The 10,967-nt window shown below is 34.3% G+C and overlaps 1 protein-coding gene across 7 annotated transcripts in view; it reads right to left on the reverse strand.

Moving 5' to 3' along the window:
* Positions 1–10,967, reverse strand: part of KCNC2 (potassium voltage-gated channel subfamily C member 2) — a 140,606-nt gene that overhangs the window by 24,545 nt on the left and 105,094 nt on the right. For all 7 annotated transcript variants that reach the window (XR_011919464.1, XM_072401376.1, XM_072401379.1 and 4 more), the window contains exons 2-3: positions 3,060–3,987; positions 956–1,111 (exon numbers count right to left, since the gene is read on the reverse strand). Coding sequence is in view for 6 of the 7 variants with exons in the window: in XM_072401376.1 (XP_072257477.1) it covers positions 956–1,111; positions 3,060–3,987 (1,084 nt within the window). In the remaining variant the exon portion in view is untranslated. The remainder of the gene's footprint in view (positions 1–955; positions 1,112–3,059; positions 3,988–10,967) is intronic.

Raw genomic sequence — 10,967 nt, forward strand, 5'->3', positions numbered from 1 at the left:
AGTTATATCTGGTTAAGCTATGCCACTACTATGGATTTGTTTGAATTTATTTTTCCCAAAACACTTTTTTATTTTCTCTCTTTATCTTTTTTGATTGTAATTACCAAAAAGGGGTTGACAAAGCTATATTTTCTTTTATTTAGTGAGTATCGGGGTAAAAAAGTGCTTTGTTCATGCAAATATGTACCCTTCCTCTTATGCAAATGTAGGAGCATATTAACATATAGGGCCTAATTTATTAAAGCTCTCCAAAATTGGAGTAGATAGACTATCATGGGAGAACCTGGGTGATCCAGCAAACCTGCAAATTGATCTGGTCCAGGATTGAAAACAGTTCTCCATTGATAGTCCAGTCTTACAGAACTTTAAAAAATCAGGTCCACAAGGAGAAAGGTGTGAAAAACCTTTGACCGCTAAGTTGTGCAGTCTGCAAAGGTAAAACTAAAAGTCATGGGGACTTATAGGTTCTGCATTCACAACTGGGTAACTTTTTAAACAAGAAATGTACTTCATCTGCCTACATCTTCATACCTTCATTTATGTGGTTATGCACATGGGGTGCTTTGTAATCATAATAACATCGTAAAACTCAGCATTCATTTTAAAGCAAAAACAACAAGGTATTGTTTTTTAATGTGTCAAAATTTGATATGTTTAAAGGGTTTTAGGAATGCTTTTGTTTCAAATTTGATGAAAACAAGCTTTAATGTAACTGACAACAACAAGGATTTTTTGGTGCTCAGATCCAGCAGCTTGATAAACAATGCATTGTGTTAAGATAAGCTTTCTTGGTACCCCAGCTGTATTTTTAGTTATTTCTATAATTGTTAAATATATTTTTCCTTAAGTATCACATATAGCTTGATATCAGCTGAAGTGTCAATGATTGCTTACCTCTACCTTACATAATAAATTATTTAAAATATAATAAGTTCAGAATTTAAGAATGTCATACCTTTCCGTATCCCTCCATCTGTATTGCACGCATAGTCACCTGCCGTCAGAAGGAAACAAGTTCCTGCTCTTCGATTTTTATCCCTAGTACTAGAGCGTCTCATTGGGTGTCTTTCTCCAGGTGACAAAGGTTGGTCACTTCCTGAACTGTCCTCACCTAGTAATTTGTGGAAACAAAATGATTTAAATCACAAAAGCAAGCAAATAAGAATAATATAAGATGAAAATAACCATATAAACAACAAAAAAAACAAAACAAAAAGGTGAGACAATTTATGTACCTTTGAAGAGTATATAACGATTGTCAGAAACATCTTTTATTAAGCTTTGGTTAGAGACCTTTAAACTGTAATTACCACAAAACAAAGGGGAATTTTTATCAATAAGTTTCTGGTGAAACTATTTAAGTGCAAAAATAGGTCAATTTTCCTAAGTATGATTAAAGAGCATTTAATGGCAGGATTTTTCATGTGTATTATATGTAGTACTGTACAGGTAGCCCCCGAGTTAAGGAAACCCGACATACAGATGAACCAGGCTTCCCTGCCCGCTCCTGTGCGGGACAGAGGCTTGATGGGGGGAGAGGGTCAGTTTGCATGACATGCGGAAGAAATCTTTTGCTAAACACAGCTGAGGTCGTGGGGGATCTTAAGAGCTGAGCTGATCTGTAACATTTTGTAACTCCTTAATGACCAAGACAAACTGCAGTTGTTTCTTTTTGCATATCAAAGCACAGGTTGCTCCAAAAGTTTATAAATATTTAGGCTCTATAAGGATTTTTTTTTTTGCTTTGTTTGTGATTAGCTCACAGTGATTTTTATACATTAACTGACACCTTGCTGCCTAATAATATGTTGAGACAAACATCTGTCCTAATTGCATTTAATAAAATAATGTATCTGTTCTGACTTACATACAAATTCAACTTAAAAACAAACCTGCAGACCCTATCTTGTTTGTAACGCGGGGACTACCTGTAAAAAATTTTCTGCTTTAATCTTGTTAGGGCAATTCCTGATAGCACAGCTATTATTTACCATTAGAAAACCATTTATGGTCATTTTCTAGGCAAATATTCTTAAACAAAAGGTAACAACCTTTCAGTTATTTGAAGCAAACTCACTAAGCTAAAAAAGACGCAACTCCCATGCCTAAAACAACTTCAAAATCAAAATCTAGACTTTAAACCGGGAAATAATATAAATAGTGTGTAGGGCTAAAAACAGGTGAACGTTGGATGAATTCCAAGACAAATTAGTTTTGAGTGGATAAACGCTGGTTAAGTGAACTACTGGCTTATCTTAACATTGGGGATAAGCCAGTAGTTTTCCAATCTTCTGGCCTCCCTCAACAAAACTTAGTGGGGAATTTAAGTTAAGACTTACTTTACTTGTGACATTTCCAGGCTTTGTATTGGTATTAAAGTGACCTTTTTATAGGAACAACCCTCAAAAACAGCTGAAAGCTTACCTGCTTGATTTGTTTTTATCTGCCTAGAGATCAACTTTAGAGATATGTCAAATGTGTGATTAATGACAGGGAATAACGGAAAATTGAAGCAAGCAACATTATCAACAATATTCCTAGTGATTCTTTGATGAATAGTGATTTGCTATAGCTACAAGTTACTAGTGCTACATTACTAGGTTGGTTTGCTCTGCTACAAATTGTTTTTTTTCATCCTCAAACTCTACAGAAACTCATTCACATAGGGGCTGAGCTAAATAATACTGTAAAATATCAAATAACAGAAAATAAACTAAAAAAATAACTTAATAAAAAATTAAGAGAATCAAATGAATCACCTATCTCACATGTAAAGTTCTCCTCAAGACAATAGTTTTCAATAGAACAGTAGTTTCGCACAGAGAGTGGCAGTAGAGTGGCAATGTGTTATAACTTGGCCATATTTTATTCATATCAAAATTGAGAAAATTCACCCTCATTTTCAATACTTTGTCCCACAGGCAGAAAATAAAGGGAGATAACCTCTATGGGGCATATACATTGCTATCATAATGTTGTTGTTTACTTTATTATTATTAATAATATTATTAATAATAATAATATTATTACTATTTTAGATTGTATAACTTCTAATATACCTGACATGTTGTGTTCCATCATTCGGTTATCTTTGCCGAGGCATGCATCCACCTGTGTGCTGTTACATCCAATGTTAAGATCCATTTTGCAGAAAGTGGGAGAACCAGCCTGAGGTCCATGTGGGATATATTTCTTTCTTTTTCTTGGAAGCTTCTGTTTTGCCATAGCAAGGGAGTAGTACATTCCAAAGTTGTTAACAATGACTGGAACAGGCATTGCAATTGTAAGTACTCCAGCCAAAGCACAAAGTGCACCTACCAGCATCCCTGACCAAGTTTGAGGATACATGTCACCATATCCCAATGTTGTCATAGTAACCACGGCCCACCAGAACCCAATAGGGATATTTTTAAACTGTGTATGTTTGCTTGCTGATGGGTCATTTGGGCTTGCACCTATTCTCTCAGCATAATAGATCATTGTGGCAAATATTAAGACTCCTAGAGCCAAAAAAATTATGAGAAGCAAAAATTCATTAGTGCTAGCTCGAAGAGTGTGCCCGAGCACTCTCAGTCCTACAAAATGTCTGGTCAGTTTAAAAATTCGAAGGATGCGGACAAATCTCACAACCCTGAGAAACCCTAGTACATCCTTAGCAGCTTTGGAGGAAAGTCCACTGAGTCCCACCTCCAGGTAAAACGGCAAAATGGCCACAAAATCTATTATGTTTAATAGATTTCTGATGAATTCAAGTTTGTCAGGGCAGAAAGTGACGCGTACTAAAAATTCAAATGTAAACCATACCACACAGACTCCTTCAACATATGTCAAGGCAGGGTCAGTTTCAATCTCAATTATATACACTATTTCTGTGCCATTGTTCACTGTCTCAGTTTTATTAATGATGGAATTAAATGCTTCATGGGTCTCCAGGCAAAACGTAGTTATGGATACCAAGATGAAGAATAAGGAAGCAAAGGCGATGAACTGTGGAAAAAAAAGATTACTTTCATTAGATAAATGATTAATCTAAGTATACAATAATATATAGTGTAAATAAACTAAATTATGTTGACTGATGTATATAATTATAAATTATACAGAGTCATATTTAACTATTTATATTAAATTTTAAGTACTGGCATATGCGCACAAAATCCAGGTACAACATTTTATTCCAGAAAATGTATATAGAGTGTGATTAAACTGGTATTTTTAAAATAGGAATGAAAAGCACAGCAAAAGTGTACACATCAGATGATCCTCTTCCTCAGGGCTCATCTCGGACGAGAATCTGAAATGTGTACAGCAGTCATCCGATATCATTCATAGATTCGTCCTGGTGGATCCACGAATGACGGAAGATGAACGACTGCAATGTAAGTGATGGGAGGAGAGTGCAGTGGGGTGCCTCTCGCTCATTCTTCTCCCTCCCCTCTCCATAGAACAGAATGGCGCTGTATGTAAAGCGCTCGTTCATTCATCTTTCAGTCTTTTTTAGTTTCCAATGACAAAAATCTAACTTGTGTACATAGCCTTAATTAACTCCTAAAGCAGCAGAGTGCATCTTTTTAAAATACTGTATCTTTTAGAAGCAGCCCAAACTTTATTCAAACACAAATAAAACTAAGAAATCCTTTTTTCCTTTTTACTATTACTAGTTTAATAGTATAGCAAAAAATTGTATCTCATTCAGAACATACAGTACAAAGTCCTACCCAATTATTCCAAGCCTTGCCATAAAAACAACCATACTTACACATCCAGACTCAATTGCATGTATGGCAAAAAAAAAGTCCTAGTAAACAGGGATAATTAACAATCATGCTTCTAGCTCTGAAGAAAAGTTAAAAAACCTTTTAAGTTCTCAGACTATCACCGCAACATTTTGGTATGTATAGGTCATTGAGAACTTTAAAGCAGACTTTTACCCCTAAAGCCATTAAAATAGGGTAATACGTGTTCTATATCTCTTTTGGATAATTATTCGGCAAATACATATAAGTTCATCAAATCCAATCTTGTCTTAATAACCATTCAGTCCCAAGCCACTATCTTTTAGGAGTCATTGTCCCTTCCTGATGCACAACCCACATGGGCAAGATCATCTGACTAGTCTGATATGTCCTGGAATATTAAATCACTCATCTCAGGAGGATTCACAGATATTACCAGAGGCCAACCAGGGCTACATTATCTTCCTAGGTGAGTAATGAGGGGCCACTGCTGAAGAAAGGTAAGTGTTAAAAAAAACTTGCAAGGGGGAAAGCAGAAGGTAAGGGATTTTAATTTGTAGGTGTAAAGCCTGCTTTAACCCCCAGGATGTTTCATGTCAATTACTCTCTGTCTCGCAAATTTCTCTTTCTCGCTTTTACCAACCATTGAAAAAATATATCAGTTCTATAGAGATTGCCATGATCTTAATAATATATAAATGTTTCTAATAACAACTAATAATATGTTATAAATGCTGTATAAATAATAATATAATATTAATGTAAAGTAAAGAGAAAACCACTACAGACATATTTTTCTCCCCATTACTGTGCTCCTAATGTCTGTGGGTTAATGAATATCTATTTATTTGTGAATATTTACTGTAACTTTAACTATATTTAGCACAAGAAACATTCCAGCACCTCTCATGAGATATATTTATTTGTTACAAAAAGTTGGTTGTCCAGTGTATGAGTCTGGTGTATAATTGATCATAGTAAATCATGTGATCTTAAACCAGCTTCCTACATGAATTATTTACTGTAACTGTGTGTAAGTCTTACAGACCAGACAATTATCCAGACACTTACTCCTTGATGGAATGAATTATGTTTGCAAGTCTGGAGGGGAAAGAATGAGTTTAAAGTAACATATCATTACCAGTCCAATATATCCCACAAATGCAATTAATATACTGGAACTGAAAACCATCAACATTTATCCATCAGCACTTAGATATATGCATGCTGAACTTTACATGGATATAAATAAATAAATAAAAAGAAATGCTTACTAATCAAAACAACAGAATGGATATGTTGGCTATCTGAAAAGTAATTTGTAACTATTTCATTTAGGTCTAAATTTCAAACATTGTACTCACTAAAAGTACAAACTTTCCTGACATCCCTGTGTAGTTGATGGTTAAGTGCATTTCTTTCAGTTTGTAATATAATGCTTTGCTACTATTCACTACTTCGCTACTATATTGGCTACTATTGAAATGTACTTGACACTTTTTTTTAATTTATTAGATGTTTCAGTGCATTGGTTTTTTCTTTTTTACCATTGAGTTACACCTTATTGTCTTTGTTTTCCTTTTCCGTTGGTATTTGTCATGAACCATTGTATTAGCTATGTTTTAATATCAACCATAATAAAAATATATTTAAAAAAGTACACATTTATTAAACAGCCATATATAATTACATAGATACTAACAAAAAAAAACATAATTTTGTTTACTATTTCAATTATAAATCTGTCTGGTGTAGGGCTGATTTGGTCCCTTTTTGAACACAATGAGCCTGATTTACTAAACCTCTTTGAGGCTTCAAGGCTCTTCAAGGCTGGGGAAGATACACTTTCATCATTGAAGCTGGGTAATCCACCAGGCCTGGAATGGGACCAGGATTCAAAACATTTGCTAGAAATCCATTCCAGGTTTGCTGGATCACCCAACTTCACTGATGAAAATGTATCTTCTCCAGCCTTGAAGAGCTTTAATAAATCAGGCCCAATGTTTGAAATTGGTCCCATAAGTTTGTGTAGGAAGTCTGAACTTCATGAATGTGGCATCGTGTTTTAATATATGAGTTTTTTCAGTATTTGTTTGTAGAAACCAAAGTTCACATTTTAGATGATAGTGTCAAATATGAAAAGTTTTTATTATAAGCCATCTGAAAAACTGTCTGTGGCACATTAGCACTCACCTACTGTTGCACACAGCTCCTGTAGTGCAACAGAAGCCATAATTAGAGATCTTTCTTACATGTCCCACTTCTAAAGTCAAAGTACCTCTTTATGTAAACCTGATGTGCACAGAGCAGTGAGAATGCCTCACATTCTCTTTAACCTAACTTTTATTAGCTCTCATTCTGCAAAACATATTGACTAAATATTATCATATAACAAGCATATAATATAAAACAAGTAATTATGATAAATAACATAAAACAGGGTGTCTCTATTTTTAAAAAAATAATGTTTCTTGTAGACCCATTATTCTTTATCCATGTTTTGTGTAGTCTATTTTTATTGATGCTGCATGTGTGCTTTTTTTGTGGTTATTTATGTGATGAAAACTGTATGTTTGGTGTTCTCTATTTGATCCTAAACAGATGACACTACAAAAAGTGCCCATGTGACACAATAAGTCCAAGGGTTTGAGCAAAGGATGTACAGGCTATAAAATGTCATCACGAGGAGAAAACTCTGCACTTCCATCACAATAGAAAGGATGGAATCCCTCGTCTCTCACCAGGCAACCTAGCATGACTTGAGCAAAGTGCCGATGGGGCAGCTTAAAAAACAATGTGCAAAAAAACAGGACAAAATAGCTTTTGACAAGTAAAGAAAATGATGTGAAAACCTTTGTGACCCATTTCCAAATGCAGAACACTTGATTGGCATGAGTTTTGTCTTCAATGAGCACAGGTATCATGAGTTACAAGAATTATGAATGAATTGTGCTGCTTTTTTTCAATGTGTAGCAACAATGTCAATGGCTTAAGGTAAAGAAGAAAGGATATATTTAAAGAGATCTGTCATTCAGCTTTTAGGAATCCACTATTATTGGAACAGGTCTTAATGCAGAGTATATTTGTTACTATTAATATATTTCTTGAGAAAAACTGTCTATAAAATGACATATTATTGCTTCTGGGTAACTGTACGATTGTTTTTTTTTTTAAATCAGGCTATGTAAGAAAAGAATATTTTACATAGCTTAAAACTAGAAAATATTTAAACATTTACATTACTTATAATCCACTCAATACAACTCCACATTTTTATGTAAACAGAGGAACAGCAAGGATCTTATGTAACACAATGTAACATTACAAAACATTCTTTACTTAAGCAAATGTATAAATATATCCAGCTATGAAAAATAAATGGGAAATAGTGGTTGATTGGAATAACACCTTGTGAGGACCTGGATTGTGTAAAAGGTTAATGCAAATGGTTATTGGCTAAGAGTTACATCACAGTAATGCCAAAAGCAGCATGAGTAACAAAAATCCAACAACAATAAAAAAAATAATTTTATATGATTTTTTTTAAACGGCTGGAGAAGGTCACCACATACTGTTATCGAATTATTTCATCATTGTTTTTAAAGATGCAATATGTCACTATTAGTGTATATAGGCAGATGAAATGATGGTTAGGAATATTTAATAAGAAGATGAATACCAAAAAATTATAAAATATTTTACACATTTTTGTGGGGCTGTAGCACCACACCAACATAATTGAATTCAAGTAATTGGAAAGGCAAACCAATAATGGTTATGACAAAAAAGTGATTTTCTAGTTGTTGCAGTATAACAGCACTATAGCATTATCTCTGTCAGCTATGATGGAAAATATCACAAAATAGTTATAAATTGTATAAAATATTTTCTGGGTTGCAGCAAAACACTGCAGCATGTCAGCAGAATCATCTTGAGTCAAACAGAAATACTTAATAATTCTCATGTATTTATTTTGCGTTTTGTTTTAGGATCCTACAGCACTACAGTACAGCATCATCATAATATTTTACGCAGTGGGAGGAATAATGATAAGTAAGACAAAAATAATATTTTAAATTTATATTTTTATATATAATACATATATTCAAATGTGGTGGTCCAGTGGTACATTTGCAGTTCTGTGCAGAACTGATGGATATACCAAATGTGGCACTTATTTAGAAATGATGCTGTAAAGTAAGGACTGGAAAACATTTCAATATCTAATTTGAAGCCTATTGCTTGCATTGAGACCCATGAGTCCCTGACTGTTAGGAGAGGATGTCTGCTCAGTGGTTTCATGAATAGGTCTGTGTGTGTTGCATTTTTTTTCTCTTGTTGATGCAGTTTGCATCTCAACCAGGGACATTTTCTAGTATTGAAATCTGCGTCTTCTTCCATCTGTGACATACCTGTCCTCAATCCAGGGTGCTGATAAACCATGTTCTTTGGACTGTCTATAATACACAATGTTTATGCATACTGTTGTTCATTTTCTCCTGAAGAAGTAGTTTAATCTATGAAACGTGTTGAGAAATATAGGGGTGGGTTGTCATACCCTCCCTGTGAACCCAGGCGTTTTGGTTCATAATACATCACGTCTAGCACATGGTACTCTGTATACTATGTTTACCAATGTCATTCATTATCTAATGATGTTTGATAAAGTGTTTTTTTTTTAAATGTATTCATATTGAAATAAAATTTAGCGTTTAGGTTGTACAATTTCCTCTCGTAGTATACCACACCTTCAAAGTCCTCCCTGTATGGACACTCCCTTTCTAGTGACTGATTGTTTGTTTCTATTAAAGCTCTCCAATACTGAAGAAGACTAACTTGGGTGAACCTGGGTGATCCATACTAATTCATAAAATAGTTTTCATCATATTTTCAATTCTAGACTAAATCCATTCCAGGTTTGCTGGATAACTCAGGTTCTCCCATGATAGTCTTGGATAACTTAAATACATCAGGCCCAATGATTTAGCAAGCTAATTTCATACATAATTTAATTCCACAGTGGTAATATATACTAACTGGTTTGTTTTCTTCTAAAGGTAAATTACACTTATTTCTAAGCCTACTCTTCTGCAAGCTAGTAGCAAGCACTGACAAAAACAAATATACTGTTATTGACTGTGATAAATGATGATACTTAGGTAGCACTAAATCAGAACAGTCCCTGATGCACTCTAATAAATAGTGACCCTACAAAGGAAGAAATCAGCCGAGGTGAATCAGCCCAAATTATTTTAGCATGGATCAAGTATCTTTAATATAACAACAAAACATGGTTAGAACACAGCCATGAATTGATAGATAACAAATACCCCAGCACAGAGTTTCTCAGCCCGGGTTCCTCCAGAAGTTGCCAGGGGTTCCTTGAGTAATGAGCAGTTTGTGAATCTCAGATTATTTTAACTGATATCAATGATCATTTTAGCTATCTGTAAAAGTGAAATTCTTCCCAATAGTCAGCACTGTAGGAGGAATTCTTACTATACACGACCATGCTAATGTACGGTGAGCTATAGATAAAGTAATTAAAGCAAGGGTTTTCCTGAAGTAGGGGTTCTCTGAAAGTATTTCAGGTGTTCCCCCTGTGTTAAAAAGATCAAGAAACTGCCCTCTCATATCACCAGTTTCTGGCTGGCAGACAACAGATGATGGCCTCCTTCCAGAACTTGTTATTTATATATAGAGAACGTATTTATATATGCATTGACAAAAATCCACTGCATCCTTGAATATAATCTCTGCTATCTTCCTTTGAGCTATTGATACTGAAGTCTTCATTACAGCAATTTTCCCTGGTTTTTATCTAATCTTTTTTAGTATTGTTCATTATAAACACATAAAAGCAGTCATAGCAACAAGACACCATAGGATATATTGCTTTTACAGCATTAGCCTATATGATTTTACAATATACTTCTCCATCTAGTTCTAACGTTTTTATAATATTAATTTATGCATGCTCAAAGTCAAGTCTTATAATCTAGTACCAATAAAGTTAAGCTTCAACTTGTGCTTGGTCCCTTGATTTTACAGTAATTAAGAGTTCAGGTAAATTTTTGTGTCTAATGCCAGCTCAAGTTTTATTCAAACGTAGCACTCAACCCATCTGCAAAGAACCTTGTAGGCACTTTGAGGTTAAGTTAAAGGATCACTATGCTTAATACAGTTTGTATCCCAAGAAATGCAATAAAGCAATAGAAACGTGTACTCTAA

Source organism: Pyxicephalus adspersus, chromosome 2, assembly GCF_032062135.1.
Source record: "Pyxicephalus adspersus chromosome 2, UCB_Pads_2.0, whole genome shotgun sequence".
In the NCBI taxonomy this organism is placed as follows: Eukaryota; Metazoa; Chordata; class Amphibia; order Anura; family Pyxicephalidae; genus Pyxicephalus; species Pyxicephalus adspersus.